General features: G+C 63.9%; 2 protein-coding genes across 2 annotated transcripts; both read left to right on the top strand.

Moving 5' to 3' along the window:
• Positions 1–746: 746 nt before the first annotated feature.
• WIPF2 (WAS/WASL interacting protein family member 2) lies at positions 747–11,237 on the top strand. The gene is given in 12 exon segments (XM_030966228.1): positions 747–814; positions 5,977–6,046; positions 6,686–6,798; positions 6,960–7,092; positions 7,231–7,350; positions 7,779–7,993; positions 7,995–8,193; positions 8,196–8,420; positions 9,422–9,518; positions 9,520–9,629; positions 9,739–9,840; positions 10,514–11,237. Coding segments are annotated over 10 exon segments (1,305 nt in total). The 5' UTR covers positions 747–814; positions 5,977–6,046; positions 6,686–6,735; the 3' UTR covers positions 10,555–11,237.
• Positions 11,053–16,280, top strand: CDC6 (cell division cycle 6). Its single transcript, XM_030966032.1, has 13 exons — positions 11,053–11,087; positions 12,102–12,316; positions 12,496–12,750; positions 13,001–13,210; positions 13,627–13,826; positions 13,905–14,068; positions 14,186–14,292; positions 14,439–14,578; positions 14,666–14,766; positions 14,888–14,952; positions 15,063–15,262; positions 15,374–15,514; positions 15,690–16,280. Exons 1-13 carry the CDS (start codon positions 11,053–11,055, stop codon positions 15,777–15,779), a joined length of 1,923 nt encoding a protein of 640 aa, XP_030821892.1. The 3' UTR covers positions 15,780–16,280.
• Positions 16,281–17,903: the final 1,623 nt, after the last annotated feature.

The raw sequence follows: 17,903 nt of genomic DNA, 5'->3' as shown, positions 1-17,903 counted from the left end.
ATCCCCCTCTCCCCCCATCCCCTTCCCTGGCTGGGGCACAGGGGTCCCTGGGGGAGGGGGGGCATGATCCTCCCCCCATCCCCTATATTTTTGTATGTGTGGCCTGCCCCCCCTCCCCTCCCCCCAGACGTGTATATTTTGTACCGCCGCTGTCCGGAATTGTACATTTATTTTTTAAGAAAAAGGAGGAAAAAAAAAAAAAAAATCAAGCTGGGGGTGGGGTGGGAAGCCCCAATAAAAGTCTGTCCCAGCACCTGTCTGTGATGTCATGGTAGGGATTGAGGTCATGGTGGGAATGACGTCACAGTCCCGCTGGCTATGACGTCACTGCATCGGTGGAGCTGACCTTCCCAAGATGGCGGCGACGCGGATCCAATCTCTGACCTTCCAAACATGGCGGCCACCAAGGTTTCCGTCACCCCTCACAATATGGCGACTGCCGGGTCAGCTGACCTTCTCAATATGGAGGAAGGAGCCGGTGGTGGGGGGGGGACGACAGGAGGCATAGCCGTGCTCTGTCGCGGTCTTCAGCAGCGTTTCGGCGCAGAGCGGGGAATTTCTTCCCGGTGGTGCCGCTCTGCCTTCGGTCACCGGCACACCGCGGCACCGGGTGCTCACGGAGCCGCCGTGACCTTCCCAATACGGCGGTGACGGGCGCTTCCCCTCATGGCCGCCCGACCTCCTCATCATGGCGCCGCTGCCCCGCCGTGCCCCGCCCACATCCGGTTGTGCCGCGCAGGCGCAGAGGGGCCAGGACCGCCATTTCGTTCGGCGGGGCTGGGGCCGGGGCCGGGAGCGGCGGGAGGAGCCGCGGGTGAGCGGGGGAGGGCCGGGGGGGATCGGCGGGGCCGGGCCGGGGCTCGCGGGGCTCGGGGGGCCGGGACTGCGGCCGCGGGACGCCCGTGTGGGGTGTGGTGGCTGGCGGTGGGCGCGTGGGGCCTGTGCGGAGCCCGGGACCGGCGGGGCTGGGGGCGCGCTGAGGCCTGCGCGGATCTGCGGGGTGCCCGGGCCCGGCTGAGGGTCCTCGCGGCCGGCTGTGGAGTGACAGGAACCGGGGGGCTGGAGTTCTCACGTGGACCCCCTGGACCCTCCCACGCTGCCCCCTGGGCCGTCTGTGAGATCTCCCCCCTCACTGATCCTGGGTCACGTCAGGGACCCTTCCCCAGAACTGCCCTGGACCCCCAGCTTGGGTGTGCCCAGAGCCTGTGGGTCTGGGGGTTTGTGAGCCCACCACCATGGGGACCCCCACTCTGAGCTCAAGGTCTCCTCTGGGAGCCATCCCCAGGACCCCCATGGGCCTCCACTGAGCCCCCCGTTCTGTCCTTGACCCCGCCACCCTGACCCCTGAGTTGGGTGTGGGGTCCCTCCCCGGGACCCTCCTTGTTCCCCCAGCCTGGGTGTGCCTGGAACTGGCGAGACCAGTGGCCTGGGACCCCCTGGGATCCCCACGCTGACCTCCTGGACTTCTCCACCCCTCCTTGGACTCCTGTCTTTGGGTTGGGGGGAACCAGGGGTCTGGGACCTCCGCCCTGACCCCTCTGGGACTGCTCTGAGATCCCTGCACTGACCCCTGGACCCCTTCACTCTGACCCCTGGGTCACTTCAGGAACCCTTCCCCAGGACCCCCGACCTGAGGATCTCCAGAGCTGTCAGGGACCTGGCCCCCCACTGGCACCCTCTGAGACCCCCATACTGATGCCCTGGACCCTTCCACCCCTCCCAGGACTCCTCTGGACCCCCAGCATGGAGACTCTGACCCCAGAGTGTCCCGTGGGCTCCCCATATGGCCTCTGAGACCCCCACCATTGACCCCTCCCCCCTGACTCCTGGGTCACCTCAGGGTCCCCTCCCCATGACCCCTTTGGAGCTGTCCAGAACAGGAGCAGGGGTCAGGGACCCCCAGTGTGACCCCTGTGTCTACCTGGGACCCTTCCCATGACCCTTGGGACCCCTCCACCCTTCTCAGGACCCCTCTGGGACCCCCCTGCACCCCCACCCTGTGGGTGCCCAGCACCAGAAAGGGCTGGGGGTGCACGGGGGGACCTGACAGGGGGGGACCCTCTTTGGGCTACAGAAGGACAGACGGACCTTTTGGAGCCTGTGGTGGCTTAGGGATGACCATGGACCCAGAGTTCCATGAAATCCCGGGATGACTCGGGTTGGAAATGACCTTAAATCCCATTTTCCACTGGAAGGGGCTGTTCCAAGCCCCATCCGAGCTGGAACACTTCCAGGGATGGGGCAGCCGCAGCTTTTTCTGGGCAACGCTGGAGCTCAGTTGTCCAGGGAGACACATCCAGGGCTCCCCGCTCCCGGTGCAGCGGATGGGAGGGAGGCTCGGTGCACCGGGAGGGATCCCGCTCTGTCGGGATCACCCGGAATTCCCAGCTCCGGCTCGAAGGAACCGGGAAGTCCCCGCGTCTCCTGCCTCTTCCTCCCGCTGGAATAATCGAGCGCTTCCTGCCCAGCCCCTCGGTTCCTGCCCAGCCCCTCGAGTGCCACCTCTCCCTTCCCGGCTTCCTTTTGCCTCTTCGGCGAAGGGGGAGCGGCAGGGGAGGCTGGCAGGACGGGCTTTTCCTGCTTTTCCTTTTTTGCTGCAGCGGAATTTCGGGACAGGGTGCCTTGCTCCTGATTAAAGGTTTCCTCTGCTGAGTGACCTGAGATGGGAGCAAGGGGCGGACTGAGCCGGGGGTTCTGTGGTCAGGGATGGGAAACTGAGGCTGTGGGAAGTGGGGAAACTGAGGCCAGGGGAACTGCGGAGAGGAAAACGGAGGATGTGGAAGCCGTGGATGGATAGGGAAGCTGAAGTTGTGGAAGCTGTGGGTGGATGGGGAAACTGAGGCTGTGGAGCTCATCCCTGAGGAATTAGAAACTCCGGAGACCGGGGTTTTTGTTAAAAACGCCTCGTCAGAGCCCGCGGGTCGTTAATAATTCACAGGGAGCGTCTGGATCCCGCGGGGCCGGAGCGTGTCTGTCTGTCTGCACGCAGGGATGCGCCGGCTCCGCGGGATGCTCCAAATGGAGCTGGCAGCTCGGCTCGGGAAGCATGCTGATAGGATTTTAAAAGCTTGAATGACCTTAAATCCTGCGATGGCTGTCGCTCAGGATAAATTATTTATGTAGCATCCTCAGCTCCTCGGGAGCGGGCAGGAATGTCAGGCTGCGGAGGGAGGACAGGGTTGGAATTTGGGAGGGGGTAACGAGGAACTGCGGGTTTGGATGGGAAGAGAGGGAAGATAAAGGCGCGGGGGCGGGTGTTGCAGAGGTCCAGCCTTGGAAGTCGTTCCCAAACCGGTGCGGCCGCATTTCTGCACCGACATCAGAGGGTGGAAATTCCTCTTGATCTGCAGTTCAAAGCCTCCCTGAGGATGAGGCGCTGCAGCTCGGGCTTGCAAATGTGAAATACAAATCCGCCCGGAGCCCAAATCCCCCTGAAAGGCGAGGAAATAGGCGGCTGAAGGTCACTGCTGCTGCCTGTCCTGCTCCAGCAGCAATCCCCCCGGGATGAGCGGGATGGGGGCTGCTGCTGGGGAGGGCCTTTCAGTTCCCTCCACAGCAAACAGGGACTTGAAAAATGCCTGGAAAACGTGGCATGTCTCTCAGGCTGGGCCGAATCTGCCCAATCCTGCTGCTTTTAGGGGACAAGGGGCAGCTGAATGTCAAGTTCTTGGGATTTAGTAATGTTTTGATCCCAGGGTGGGCAGGGAAGTGCTGATCCAGATCACTGCCGAGGCATCTGTGGCCGTGGTGGGCTCCAGCATGTGGAACAGCAGCTCTGAAGCAGCTTTCCACAGGATGACCTCGATCTGCTGATCTCTCCCTCCTCCCAAGGGACAGCTTTTCACACCTTGTTTTCCTCCTGCTTTGCTCAGAGCTTTCCTGAGGTTTGGTTTGGATTGGAAAAGCAAAGGCACTGTGTAAACCTGCCCCTCCTGCCTCAGCCGAGCTTTTATCCAGTGGTGTCTCTGGATTCAGCTCTTCCCAGCCACTTTCCCTGCGAGCACAGGGAGCTGCCACACAGCTTATGGAGCCTTCAGAAGCTCTGATGTGTCTTGGTGGAAGGGTCCTGATAGGGAAGAACAAAGAAAGAGTGCAGAGAAGTCAGAGCGTTGTTCACAGGGATAACTTCTGCCAGGCATGAAGGGGTGCTGGGAGGAAAACTCCCCCCCTTTCTTCTTTTCCTGGAGGATTTAGCTCCTGTCTCCCTAATCTGTATCAGCTGGGTCTGTCTTCTTGCACATGAAAGATCCAGGCTGTATTTCAAAGGCACCGTTCCCAGCCGGAGCTCTCAGCTTTTCCCAGCCGTGTGTGCTGAGTTCGGGGCCTCTCGATTTTGGTTTTTCAATGTGACCTTTGCTGTTAATCCCCAGCCCGAACGGGGCCGTGCACCGAAATGGAATGACCTGTTTCTTGGGAATTCAGCTCCAGTTTATCCTCAAGCTGCTTTAGCTTAAACTCTTCTCTCCTTTCCTCTCGCTCTTCTAGGTCAGAGCCTGGATCCGAGCGCAGGTTTTGCTGTAAGGGCACCTTAGAGGGGAGGTAGTGACTCGTGATGTGTTTGTAGAAATACCCCCCTTGTCCTGCAGGTCCCTGTGGGTTGTCCCTGTGGATTGTCCCTGTGGACTGTCTGGAGCCTGTCACAGGGTGTCAGCAGGTCACACTGAGAGACCCCAGCAGTGCTGGCCTGGCACGGGTGGCACTGGCTGGTTTGTGCCAGCTGACAAATCCCTGTTTGTCTCTCTGTGAGATGAGTTGCTGTCACAGGGGCCACCGAGGGAAGTGTCACCCTGGCAGTAACCAGCTGGCACAGCAGCAGAGCGGGGACACAACGCGTGACGTTCCCGTGGGTCGGAAGGTGCTGGCCCTGGCATCACTCCTGTGCTGGCTCAGGGCTGTGACACACGAGCCCGAGTCAGGAGTCTCCTTACCTGGCGTGTTCCTCAGCTGGATCCCTGCTAATTCCCTCCGGCAGCTGATCCAGCACGGCTGGGGCTCTGCCCGGAGCCACTCGTGCCACCCTGGCCCTGTGATCCCATTGCAGGTGGGAAGGAGCACAGGGAAAAGTGCTCCCGTTCCAACACGTCCCAGACGAGCACGTCAGAGCCGTCTGTGATCCTGCTCCAGTGGGAAAGGCTAAGGCTGGATGGGTTTGCTGGGCATTGTTCCTCACTGGAGTGTCCAGAGGGATTGATGGATGTTGGGTCTTGGGTGGGAGGCCTCGAGCTTGGGCTGGGGAGAAGGAGCAGCATGTTGTGAGGAGCTGGCAGTCTCAGGGACTTGGAAAATGCCATAAGATAGAGGGAGGAATGTCTTCCTGATGAAGCTGTAGCTGAGGACTTCTCACAGGGTAGAAGAGCTGATTTTAATTAAAAAGCAGTTTAGGTATTTATTTATTTCCCTGAACCCCAGAGCCAGTGGTTTGCCCGAGGGCAGGGGAGCTGCTGCTGTGGCAGCCATGCTGCTGCTCCCTGCTTCCCGTTCTCACACCCTGGGAATGTCTGACAGAGGATGGACCTGTGTCCTGTGGGATTAGGAAGTTGTAGTTTGTCTAGCAGGAGATGAGTGGGAGAAGGGATCTGGTTGTTAATGCCCGGTACAAACCTGAGTCATAAAGGAACTTTCCCTGCGGTGGGGGCTGTTCCCGTGCCCTCTGTCACCTGCCCTGGAGGTCAGAGCTCGGAAATCTGAAGTTTCAGGTGTGAAACTGCCCTGTCCTTTCCTCCTGTTGGTGCTGTGCTTCCCGTTAGTGACTGTTGAATAGGTTGTCCTGTGGGAAGGACATCTGTGGCCCAGAGAGGGACATTTGTCCCCTGCCTCAGGGAGCTGCTGGGACTCTCCATGTGGCGAGCAAGGCCTCCAGTCACCACATTCCTATTCCCTGAGCGGGTGCTATGGGAGGCCCTACCTGAGCACTGCTGTCAGTGGCACGAGGGCCTGTGACTTCCCAGTGATTCAGGCTCCCCTTCCTGTCCCCAGTCCCTCTGTGTTCTGTCTCCAGTGCCGAGCGGAGCTGCCGGGCCCCGCGGAGCCCCGGGAGCTGTTCCAGGTGAGTCGTGGTGCCAGACAGGTTTATTCTGGGCTTCTGAGGAGTTGGAGCATTGCCAGATCTGTGCTGGGAAAGCTGGTTTCCCTGACTGCTTGGACAGCTTTGAGGGGACTTTGCAGTTGTGGGGTGCAGAGAGGCTACAGTGGTGGAGGGTTATTGATGTAGGAGACAAGAGGCTGGGAAATTCAGGGATGGGAGGGAGCCACAGGACCATCCTGTGCTGATCCTGCTGCTCTGGAGCTGGAGCCATCTGGCAGATTTGCCCTGGCCATGGCTGGAGAGGCCATGGGACCACGTGCCAATGCTGGGGGGCTACTGTCACCCTCCCAAGCGAGCAGCCCCTGGCTGCAGCTGGAGGAGCTGGATGGATGGTGCAGCTTGGCCAGGTTTTGTCTGCCAGGCGAGGTGGTTGTGTGAGACATGTCCTGAGTTTTGACTGCAGGGAGCCCTGGGGATTTGGGGGTGGGGATGTGCTGGCTCCCACCTCTGGCACCTGCTGCTCCAAGGTGTTGGGACAGCCTGGGAGAGCAGCTCCAGCTCCTGCTCTGCCCGGGCACAGGGCACCAGCACAATTCCCCGGGGCTGTGTTTCACCTCCAGCTTTCCCCACATTCCCTGACTGCTTCTTCCCTTCCTGCAGGCATGAGTGCCCAGGCCTGCCCCCAGCACTGAGAGCCCTGAGCCGCCAGGATGCCGATCCCTCCTCCCCCGCCGCCGCCCCCCGGCCCCCCGCCGCCCCCCACCCTCAGCCAGGTAGGGGTCACCTCGCTGGCCTGGGAGCTGGCCTGTCCCCATAGGGGCCACTGGAGAAGGGGTGGCAGGGCTGGGGTGCTCTGGGAGGTGGGAATGCAGAGCTGGGCTGTTCCTGTGCTGTGAGGCTCCCGGGGAGGTGCTGAGCTGCTGCTCCTCTCCAGGCGAACACGGAACCGCCGAAGCTGAGCCGAGAGGAGCAGCGGGGCCGCGGGGCCCTCCTGCAGGACATCTGTAAAGGGACCAAGCTCAGGAAAGTGACCCAAATCAATGACCGGAGTGCACCCATCCTGGAAAGTGAGTCCCCAGGAGGCTCCCAGCCCCACGCTGGGCGCCGCCGTACCCTGCAGGGCGCTTGCCCATCTGGTTCCCAGCAGCTCCTCATTGGAGGAGCGGATAATTCCAGGCTTAACCTCTTTGCCTCCCTCCTTTCAGAGCCCAAGGGCAGCGGCGGCAGCAGCTACGGCTCCGGCTCAGCTGCCATCCAGCCCAAGGGCGGCCTCTTCCAAGGCGGCGTTCCCAAGCTCAGACCTGTGGGAGCCAAGGACAACTCAGGTAATGGCCACTGGCCCGTTGTCTGCGTGGGGGTCCCTGGGGAGGGCCCTGAGCAGGAAGGGGTTGAGGATCTCACTGTGTATCCCTGGGGATTTTAGCTGCTAAGAGGCAGGACCCCAAATCACACCCCATGCATGGCACAGGCCAGCTTTGCCCTCCCTGAGCCTCAGCCCCACACACAGACTTCTTGGAGGGTGCAGGAGTTTCGTGTATTGCTGAATTCTGTGTGTTCTCTGTGGTGGCCACAGAGCAGAGTGGTGAGAGAGGAGCCGTGTGTGGCTGTGCTCGGTGCCAGCTCCCAGCGTGTGCCAAACAGCCGTCCCTGGCCATTGGTGTGGCCTGGCCCTCCTTAGCTGTGGCTCTGTGCAGGGACAGGGCACCACTCCCATGCCATCCCCAGCCCCTCACTGTGCTCTCCTTCCCCGCAGACAGCTCCACTAAGCAAACACTACAAGTCCCTGGCTCCCGAGCAGCTGCTCCCAGGCCCCCCGTGCCGGCCAACAACAGCCGCCCTCAGGACGATGCCGACAGCAGCCGGGGCTCCCCACCGGAACTGCCGCGCACGCAGAGACCCTCCCTGCCTGACCTGTCCCGGCCCGGCGCCGCCGGTGGCACCGGCATGAAGCACAGCTCCTCGGCCCCGCGCCCCGCCGCCGGACGCGCGCCGCCGCCCCCGGCCCCCTCCAGCGCACGCCAAGGCCTCGCCCTACAACCGGGAGAAGCCGCTGCCGCCCACCCCGGGACAGCGCCCGCCCGGCAGCAGGGACGGGCCCCCCGCCCCGCCGCCCATCAAACCCCCTCCTTCCCCCGTCAGCCTCCGCTCGGCCGCTCAGGGCCAGTCCCTCGCCCCCCGCCTCCCCCTTACCGGCAGCCCCCCGGTGTCCCCAACGGCCCCTCCAGCCCCAGCAGCGAGTCGGCCCCGGAGCTGCCGCAGAGACACAACTCCTTGCACAGGAAGGCACCGGGTCCCTTGCGGGGTCTGGCGCCGCCGCCGCCCGCTGCTGCCTCCCCGAACCTGCAGAGCAGCCGCCCCCCGCCGCCGGCCAGGGACCCCCCGAGCCGTGGAGCAGGTAAGAGACCCCCCGAGCCATGGAGCTGGTAAGGGCCACTCGCCCCACGGTGCCTGGGGGCAGCTGGGTGATCAGGGTGGGAGGTGACGGGCAGGAGTTGGCTTCGGGGCACAGCGAGTGTTCTGCATGTGGTGATGGGGCAGAGCTGGGGCAGGAGTTGCAGTGCCATGTTTAACACATGTCCTTGGTCATGTCCCATGATAATCCAGCTCCTTCCAAGCCTGGTGCTGGCGGTGGGTTGGGAGATGAGAATGCGGGAGAGCGTAGCTCTCCTGAGCTTCCTAAATGTCACTGGGAGGGTGCAGAAAGCTGTGGCAGAGCAGGGAGAAGCCCTTGGGAGTGTGTCCCCGTGGCTGGGACTGCTGTTGGCTGTGCCCCGGTGCCCCCCCGTGCACTCCTGGGCTCCCCGTCCAGACCGCAGCTCCTGCCTGGGCCCCTGCCAAGCCACTCCGTCCTTCTGGCCCTGCCAGAATCCCTCCTCAGAGCTACAGCTGGGGATCTGCGCTGTCAGCCCGAGTGTAATTAGGCTAATGAGGAGCACGAACTGCCACGGAGCCTCTGCGGGAGGCTGGGCAGGAGTGAGAGGTGGGTCAGAGGGGCTGTGGGTCCTGTCACTGCCTCGGTGACACTGCGGATGTGGCTTCCAGTCCTGGCAGGCAGCATCTTGGCTCCATGTGGAGCTGCTGCCCTTGGACTCTCTGGATTGTAGCTGCTCCTGAGATCTCCTCTGGTGCAGAGGGACCTGTGCTCGCTGTGGGGCTGGAGCAGCCCCCAGGGTGGGCGGTGAGCCGTGGGGCAGCAGGGCTGGCTGGTCCCTGCACTGCAGCTGGTGGAGGGATCAGGAATGCAGATGTCAGGAGCAAGCAGGAAATCTCCGGGCACGCGTAGGAGCATCCCTGGGCCGCGGTCTGGCGCGGCAGCTGGCCTGGAACGCTCTGGGGGATGTCCCTGGGTTTGCCCCGGGAATGCCGCGCTCGGCGCTGACCCCGCTGTCCCCGCAGCTCCGCCGCCCCCGCCGCCGATGCTGCGGAACGGAGGGCGCGACGCCCCCCCGCCCCCACCCCCCTACAGACTGCACGGCCCCGCCGAGCCCCCAGCCGGGGAAGCCCCCGCCGCCACCCACCCGGACCCCGGCCGGGCCCCCGCCGCCGCCGCCGCCCGTGCGCAACGGGCACCGGGACTCCATCTCCACCGTCAGAGCATTCCTGGGTGAGTGGCACCCCGCACGGATCCCCCTCAGAGCCAAGCCCTGTGGCTTTGGCCAGGCTCCCCCAGAGCCCCCCTCCCTCACCTGCCCCTTTTTGCCATTTCTTCACAGATGACTTTGAATCCAAATACTCCTTTCATCCCGTTGAAGACTTCCCAGCCCCAGAGGAATATAAATATTTCCAGAGAATCTACCCCAGCAAAACAAACAGAGGTGAGGAGGAGGAGGAGGGGGTGTCCCAAATTCCCTCTCTCCTTTTGTGCCCTCAGGGCTGGCACTGTCCTGTTTGTCCCCTGCACAGGGTGGGTGGTGCAGTGGCCATGCCCTGGACCCTGCTGGGGTTCTGGGGGTGCTGAGCCCCATTCCCAGGGGTCCCTAAAGTCAGCTCTCTTTGCTGTGGGGTGGGGCAGAAATTTGGGCTGTGCAGATGCCCTATCCCACCTGCTCCTGGTTTGCCTGCAGAGCTCATTCCTGCCTTTGCTGAGCACCTTTGGCACCAGAGGGGATCTCACAGGACCCCGCAGCCAGGGCAGGGGCTGGGCAGGGGCTGGGGGGATGCAGACCCTCAGGATAAACCCCAAGCACTGGCACTCGGACCCAGCAGAGCTCAAAGTGCCCTTGGTGCTGCACGTCAGCGCTGCGGATCCCGGCGGAGACTCCGGGGAGAATGGGATGCTCGTTTATTTTTAGAGCCATGAATGTTTAATGCGGGTTTGAAAAGGCCCGAGCTCGGTGCGGCTGCAGCGGCTGCTGCCAGGCGCAAATCCCAGGCTCCAGATCTCCGCGGGGAGGTCGGGGGGCCCGGCAGCTGGTGTGGAGGAGGGAGGGAGAGCAGACGTGCTGGATCCGGCTCTGCACAGCTCCAACAGGCTTCCTTGTCTTGCAGCCACTCGTGGGGCTCCCCCTCTGCCCCCCATCCCCAGGTGAAAGCGGGCTGTGCGGGTGGATTGTTCCAGAGCAGAGACACGGAGCTCCTTCCCCTTCCTCAGCCGGCCCCCCAGCTCCCAGCACCCCGGATCCTGCATGACACACTCCCAGCCTCTCTGGTTCTCCCAGGACACCAGATCCCCCCAGTGCAGCGTGCTCCGCCAGCCCCGCCTCATCTATGCACCCCCCGGGAGGCAGTGACCTCGTGGCAAGCCTGGATGGGTCCATCCCTCATTGCTCCTCATGGATCCAGCGTCGGGATCTGCCTGGGAGCCGGGCATGGGACTTGAGGCTGAGCTGTGTGCCGGCTGTTGGGACCAGGGGGGCTCATGGAGGGGGGGGCTGGGCTCAGGCAGGGAATGGACACGCTGTGAGACCCCCCCAGAGCAAGGGGGAGCAGGGACAGGCCGGCAGAGCCTTGTGATCCTGGTGGAACCTTGTTGTCCCGGCACAGCCCATTGCTTTTTTGCACAGGAGCCAGTGGAGGCAGGGGGGGACATGAGTGGGACCATGCAGGGACACCCCAACAGCTGGTGGGGACCCCCTTTCTCTGACCCCACAGGGGGGCACCCCCATGTGGCCCCCTCAAAACCGCTGCTCCCCTGGCACTTCCCCCTGGGATTCCCCTGGCTCTCGCTGCTGACTCCCCCCGAACTTGAGCATTTTAACGAGAAAACACTAATTAGGGGGAGGGGGGGGCTGTTTGTGCTGGGTCTGGCACACCAGGGGGCACGTGGGGGGGCCCTGGGGGCCGGGGATGTTTTGCCTTACACTCCCTGTCCGACGGGGGGGTCACACTAACGTAGTTACTGATCTCTTTGTACCATAGCAGGAAGGGCACGGGGTGCAGGGGGGCCACCCCTGCAGGCGGGTTTGGGGCTCATTCAGGGGATTTTTTTTTTTCTGTGATGATGGACCTTCCCCTGTTGAGGCTGGAGCGAGGTGGGTGATGGGTGAGTGGGGGGTTTCTCTGGAGAATGAGCCCCCCCAAGTGCTGCCCTTTGGGTTAAATAAAGGTTCAATACAGTTCTGCCCCTCCTGGAGCGAGGGGCCCTTTTAAAAGGGAACAGAGGAATTTGGAGGAGCTGGAAATTACATTTAAATAAAAGTAATAAAGTGATTAATGATATCAAGGACACTGTCTAAGGGGGAGGTTCCCAGGAACCCCTTTTCTTTTTTGGAGGTGATGCCCCGAGGGCTGGGAGCAGGGCACTTTGGCAGACAGGGTGGAGGGTACTGGGAGCGCAGTAGGAAGGCAGGGTGGGGGTTACTGGTGGCACTGGGACCACTGGGAAGGAGGATTGTGGGTACTGGGAGCAGGGGGAGGGGGGATTGGCGCGTGTGGGCACTGGGAGCAATGGGAGAAGCGCCGTGGGGAACACTGGGAGGAAGGGTGGGGAGTACTGGGAGCGTGGAGAGACAAGACTGGGCGGCAGTAGAAAAGCAATGTAGGAGGAACTGGTGGCACTGGGAGTACGGGGAAGGCTGGGTCGGGGGGTGCGGGCCGTGGGAGCACTGGGGGAACTGGAAGCGCGGAGTACCCGCAGGCGGACTACAGCTCCCAGCATGCCCCGCGCGCCGCGCTCGGCTCCTTCCGTCCTGTTTCGGCTGCGCTCGCTGATTGGCCGCCCTGTTGCGGCCCTTCCTCCGGCCGCGGCGATTGGTGACGGCGGCAGCGGCGCAGCCAATGGGGAGAAGGGGGCGTGGCCAGCTCGGCCTGGTGGCGGGAAGTGCGGAGCCGGGGCTGATTTGGCGCGAGAAGGTCGGGGCGGCAGCGGGGCGGACCCGAGGGGGCTTGGGGGGACCTGGAGGGGGTTTGGGGGGACATGGGGGCCAGAGATGGGGGGCAGCGCGATGGGGACCGGGACTCGAGGGGCAGGGGGTGGCCGGGACCCGCGGGGCTGGCAGTCTTTCTCACCTGGCCGCTGTTTTCTCCTGCAGCCGTAGCCCCCGCCATGGCCAGCAGCAGCAGCCCGCAGATCCAGCCCACCATCAGCTTCCCCCGAACGCGGAGCGCCCGACGCCTCGCTGCCCCCTCGGCCAAGAGCGACCCCGACGCCCCTGCTCCGCGCCCCTCGCCGCGTTCCAAGGCCTCGGGCTCCTCCGGCCAGGCCAGCCCGGACACACGCTCAGGCCGGACCACAGCGCAGCCCCTGACCCCCAAAGCGCAGCCCCTGAGCCCCCGCAAACGCCTGGGTGAGTCCCTCCACCGGGAACTCCCGGGAATGGCGGGGGTGCATCCCCCTTTTCACCCCGTGGGGCTGGGACAGACAGACCCATCCCCAGACGGGACCCAGCCCCGTCCAGCTCTGGCCCAGCTGTGTTTGCAGCTTCACCCCCGTTTTGGGAGGAAGAGCTGCTCTCGCAGGGTTTCTGTGGGGGGCTGAAGCTTAAACTCCCCCAGGGACAGTGGCCCTGTGTCACCACCAGCCTGTTGTCCCCGCAGGTGATGACAACCTGTGCAATGTCCCCCATGCCTTATCTTGCTCCCCGGCCAAACGCAGCAAGGAGAACCGGGGCCGTCGCCTGCTCTTTGGGGACCCCTTGGCCTCCCCCGAGCAGCCCAAGGGCTCGGGGCCATCCCCACGGAGTGGGGGACCAGAGACCCCTCGGAGCTCGGGGCAGCACCCACGCACGCGGCTCTTCAGGCAGGAAGGTGGGTATGGGGTGGTGGGTGGGATTGTGAGTGTGGGCACAGCTGGGTGTGGGGTGGTGGGTGGGATTGTGAGTGTGGGCACAGCTGGGTATGGGGTTATGGGTAGGATGGGGATGCAGGAAGGTGGGTATGGGGTTATGGATGGGATGGGGATGCAGGGCTGGGTGTGGGATTATGGATGGGATGGGGATATGCAGGGATGGGATAGGGATTGGGAATATGGATAAGGGATGGTGATAGAGGTCGAGTTGAGGGTGTGTGGAGCAAAGGATGGGGTTGGCGATATGAGGACAGGGATGGGTATATGGAGCTAGAGATAGGTATGAAGGCAGGGATGAGGATGGGGGTGATGATCAGCTGCGATGGGGTCCCAGCAGTGCCACCTCCCTCCCTGAGTCCTCTTGCTCCCCGTGCAGGTACCTGTTACCAGCAGGCCAAGCAGGTGCTGCACGCGGCCGTGCCCGAGCGGCTGCAGGGCAGGGAGAAGGAGACGGGGCTGCTGAGGCAGTTCCTGCTGGAACACGTCCTGGGGCGCCGGCCCGGCAGCCTCTACGTGTCCGGAGCCCCTGGCACTGGGAAAACAGCCTGTCTGAGCCGTGTCCTGCTCGACTGCAAGGTGTGTGCCGTGGCCACGCTGTGGGGCTGCTCTGGGGGCAGTGGGATGGGGCTGGTGTAACATTCCCATTCCTGGCAGGACAAGCTGGCTGGCAGCAGGACTGTGGTGCTGAACTGCATGGCACTGGGCAGCCCCCACAGCGTCTTCCCTGCCCTGGCACAGCAGCTGGGGCTGCCCGTGGCCTCTGGACGGGAGCGTATCAGGAGCCTGGAGAAGCATCTGACGGCCCAGGGGCCCATGGTGTGAGTTCCCTGTCTCTGCTGGGTGGGGTGGGATTCCCCTGGATGCAGCTGCTCTGCTCTCCCTGCTTGGAGTGCTGTGAGGGGACAGAGCAGGGGTTGATCTGGGCTCTCCCACAGCCTCCTGGTGCTGGATGAGCTGGACCAGCTGGAGAGCAAAGGCCAGGATGTGCTCTACACCCTCTTTGAGTGGCCCCAGCTGCCCAGCTCCAGGCTCGTCCTCGTGGGTGAGTGTGCAGGGTGTAGGAGGGTGCACTGCTCTCCTGGGAACCCTCCATCTTTAGGGAGGATTGATGGAGACTTCCCTTTGCAGCCCCTTCCTGCTCCCTCCTTGGAGAACAGCCCTCATCCTCCTCTTCCTCTTGCCCTGCAGGGTTGGCCAATGCCCTGGACCTGACAGACAGGAGCCTGGCCAGGCTGGGAGCCCACGTGGCTGGCAAGCCCCAACTGCTGCACTTTCCCCCCTACACCAAGGAGCAGCTCACCCTCATCCTGCAGGAGAGGCTGGGACAGGTGGGGACACGGGGAGGACAGAGTGGGGGGGCATGAGGGTCCTCTGCCCGCAGGGGTGGCAGCACTGACAGCCCTGGTGCCCCACAGGTGGCAGGTGACCCTGTCCTGGACTCTGCTGCACTCCAGTTCTGTGCCCGCAAGGTCTCTGCAGTCTCCGGTGATGCTCGCAAGGCCCTGGATGTCTGTAGGTCAGTGTGTGCCCCAAAACCCAGCCAGACTGGTCCCTGGGAGTCTCCATGGTGCTCGTGCCAGGGGTGCTCGTGCCAGGGGTGCCCACTCTGCCTGGCACTCAGGGCTGTCCCTCCCCAGGCGTGCTGTGGAGGTGGTGGAGCTGGAGGTGCGAGGCCAGACCCTGCTCAAGCCACTGCCCAGGGGTGAGTGAGCCAAAACCCTGCTGGGGCTCCTCAGTGGGAGTCTGGGCTCCCTTTGTGGGACACCTCTCTCCCTGTTCTCACCTCCTTGCGATCCTCTCTCTGTCCCACAGGTGACTCCCCGGTGTGCCCTGTCCCCAAGCGCGTGGGGCTCCTGCACATCTCCCGCGTGCTCTCGGAGGTGTTTGGGGACCGCCTGGCAGGGGGGTCCCGGGGGGCCCAGGACACTTTCCCCCTGCAGCAGAAGGTGCTGCTCTGCTCCCTGCTCCTGCTTGCCCGGCGCTCCCACGCCCGGGAGGTGACCCTGGGGAAGGTGAGCACACGTGGGACCCTCTCAGGGCTGCACCTGGCAGTGGGTGGGTGTCCCTGGGGTGTCCCTTGGGGGGTTTGCTGTGGTGTAACCCCCCCTCCCTGCCCTCCCCAGCTCCACGACACCTACAGCCAGGTGTGCCGGCGGCAGCACCTCCCGGCCGTCGACCAGGCCGAGTGTCTGTCCCTTGTCACCCTCCTGGAGTCCCGCGGTGTCCTCGAGCTCAAGAAGGCCAAGGAGGCCCGGCTGGCCAAGGTACCGTGGGGTTCTGGGGCAGGGATAGTGCTGGGGCACGATGCAGTGGTGGGGCAGGGCAGGATCTCGGTGCTGAGCACCCCTGATCTCCTCCCAGGGTCTGGTGACAGTGCTGGGGCACGATGCAGTGCTGGGGCAGGATCTCAGTGCTGAGCACCCCTGTTCTCCCTCCCAGGTTTCCCTGATGCTGGAGGAGGCAGCTCTGGAGCACAGGCTGCAGGACACAGCGCTGGTGGGCAGCATCCTCACCCAGGGGCTGCATTAACCCCCCCTCCCCATGGCCCCAAGGGGGATTTTGCTGCTGTGGCCAGAGCAAACAAGTGGCTCCCAACGTTTTGGACATTTGTCAAGTTCTGCCCTGGGGGCTGTAAGTCTGGGGTCTTTTTATTAATATTTTAATGTAATAATATTATGAATGTTTTATTGTAATTGCTGCGCGATGGGAGCTTAGGTGGGAGGCTGGGACCCCCCCCAGCCCTTTTGCAGGAAGTGGGGTGCTCCTGGTCCCCCTTGTCACCCTGGTGTGTCATCCTGAGGTTTGGTGTTGCTCCTGCCATGAATCCTGGACCATGTTTGCTCCCAACTCTTTCAGAGCCTTCTGGGGCTCTCTGGAACCTTCTTGACCACTCTGGCTGCAGGGAGAATCCTCCCAGTGCCAGCCCTGCTCTGGGTCCCAGTGCTGGCAGTGGCACAAGAGGGGCAGAGACCCCTGGAGGGGAGAGGACAGGGGGAATCCTTTTATCTTCTGCCATGAAATAAAGTCATTTTCGTTCAGCTGTGTGTCCTGTCCCCCTTGTTTCACCCCTGTTCCCCCAGTCCCTGTGTGCCCCACAGCTGTGGGGACCCAGCCCTGTCCTCCCCATCCCCTGTCCTGGGCTCCAGCCCCAGCCTCAGCTCCTGGCCCCAGCTCCTCCGTTTCTGTTAAATAATGGACGCTTTGACCTAATTTTGCAGCTTCCTCATCGCGGGGGGTGAGTGGGGGGGTGTTGGGGGCTCCAAATGGGGCTGGGGGGAGTGGGAGGGGATGAGGCTCTGTGCCCCACATCCCTCCATCCCAGCCCACCTCTGCCATCCCACCCTGTCCCCCAGCACCCCCGGCTGCCCCTCAGCAGCTCCTGGCCAGGGATGGGGTGCTGCTGGGGGGGGGGAGGATGTGCCCCCAGTGTGCCTCAGTTTCCCTGTGGGCCCTGCTATGTCCCAGCTGCACCCTGGCTCTGCCCCTGTGGCAGCTCACAGGGCACGGGGATATTTCCACCACCTCCCCAGGACAAGGACACAAAGGGGAGCCCAGTGATGCCCCTGGGTGCCACCACGAACGGGGTGCAGCACCAGGGGACACCTTGGGGACCCGTGTGTCCCTGCTGGCCGTGGGGAGCGGCGGGGAAACCGAGGCAGGAGGGGCACGGGAGGGAATGTGGGAGCCCCGCGGGCCCCGAGCAGGCTCAGCCCGGGCTGCCGGCGCTATTTATAGCCGGCCCTGCCATGTGTCGGACGTGTGCGGCGGCACGGGCGGGCTCCGGGGTCAGCCCGGGCTGTGCCCGCTGCGGGCTCTGTGTCCCGGTGCCCTCAGCACGTCAGGAGCCTGTCCCTGTCCCTCCCCGCACCGTGACCCAGCCGCTGTCACCAGGCTCTGGGGCTGAGCGGGTACCAGCATCATCCTGCCCGTGGGCTGCTCGGGGGTCCCCGGCTCGCCACGTCCTGCCCCAGGGACACGGTGACATGGCACACGGTGGCAGCGCCAGGAAGGAAGCGCCTGGCAGCGTGCTGTGACGCGGGGGTGATGCTGGCAGGCATCCTTGTCCCCCTGTCCCCCCGGTTCCTCCTTCTGTCCCTCGGTTCCTCCCTCTGTCCCTCGGTTCCTCCATCCCGCCGCGTCCCCCCGAGGGGATGGTGGCACAGGGACACCCCCACATCTGGGCCACACCGGTGGCACCTCGGGGTGTTGCCAGTCCTGGCAGTGTCCCTGGGGTGTCCTGGCCGTGTGCGCGGCCATGGGGACATCGGGACAGCGTAGGGGACAGCCCCCCCCCCGGCCATGGCAGTGCCAGCCCCAGCCCCGCTCTGCCGCAGTGGATGAAAAATCGATGGCGCAGCTGGATGCGGGAGCGTGGGTGCCGGAGCCGTTCGTCACCGCGGTGGCAGCAGCGTGGCGAGGGGACACCCCGCGACAGCCAGCAGCGACGTGCGGAGCCCGGGGCACCGCCAGGCTCCGGCGCCCGTGCCGCCTGTCCCCGCACACACGTGCCGCGCCCACGGGGCCGGGCCGGCCCGGGCCGGGCCGTGCCCAGCGCTCGGCGCGGCGGGGGCTCGGTGTCCCCTCGCCGGTGTCCCCGGTGCCCCGCTGTCCTCCCTTGCACTCTCCTTACATAAGCGGCCACGTGGCGGGCAC

This window comes from Camarhynchus parvulus, chromosome 27 (assembly GCF_901933205.1).
Source record: "Camarhynchus parvulus chromosome 27, STF_HiC, whole genome shotgun sequence".
In the NCBI taxonomy this organism is placed as follows: domain Eukaryota; kingdom Metazoa; phylum Chordata; class Aves; order Passeriformes; family Thraupidae; genus Camarhynchus; species Camarhynchus parvulus.
The sequence above is the reverse complement of the archived record's forward strand: the minus strand, read 5'-3'. Positions and strand labels throughout refer to the sequence as shown.

Excerpts from the sequence above, each read along its gene's own strand:
- CDC6 (XM_030966032.1), top strand. The coding sequence starts at position 11,053 with ATGAGTGGGACCATGCAGGGACACCCCAACAGCTG. Across the intron at positions 14,293-14,438 it reads CTCCAGGCTCGTCCTCGTGG|GGTTGGCCAATGCCCTGGAC; the intron begins GTGAGTGTGCAG and ends CTTGCCCTGCAG. Across the intron at positions 14,767-14,887 it reads AAGGCCCTGGATGTCTGTAG|GCGTGCTGTGGAGGTGGTGG; the intron begins GTCAGTGTGTGC and ends GTCCCTCCCCAG.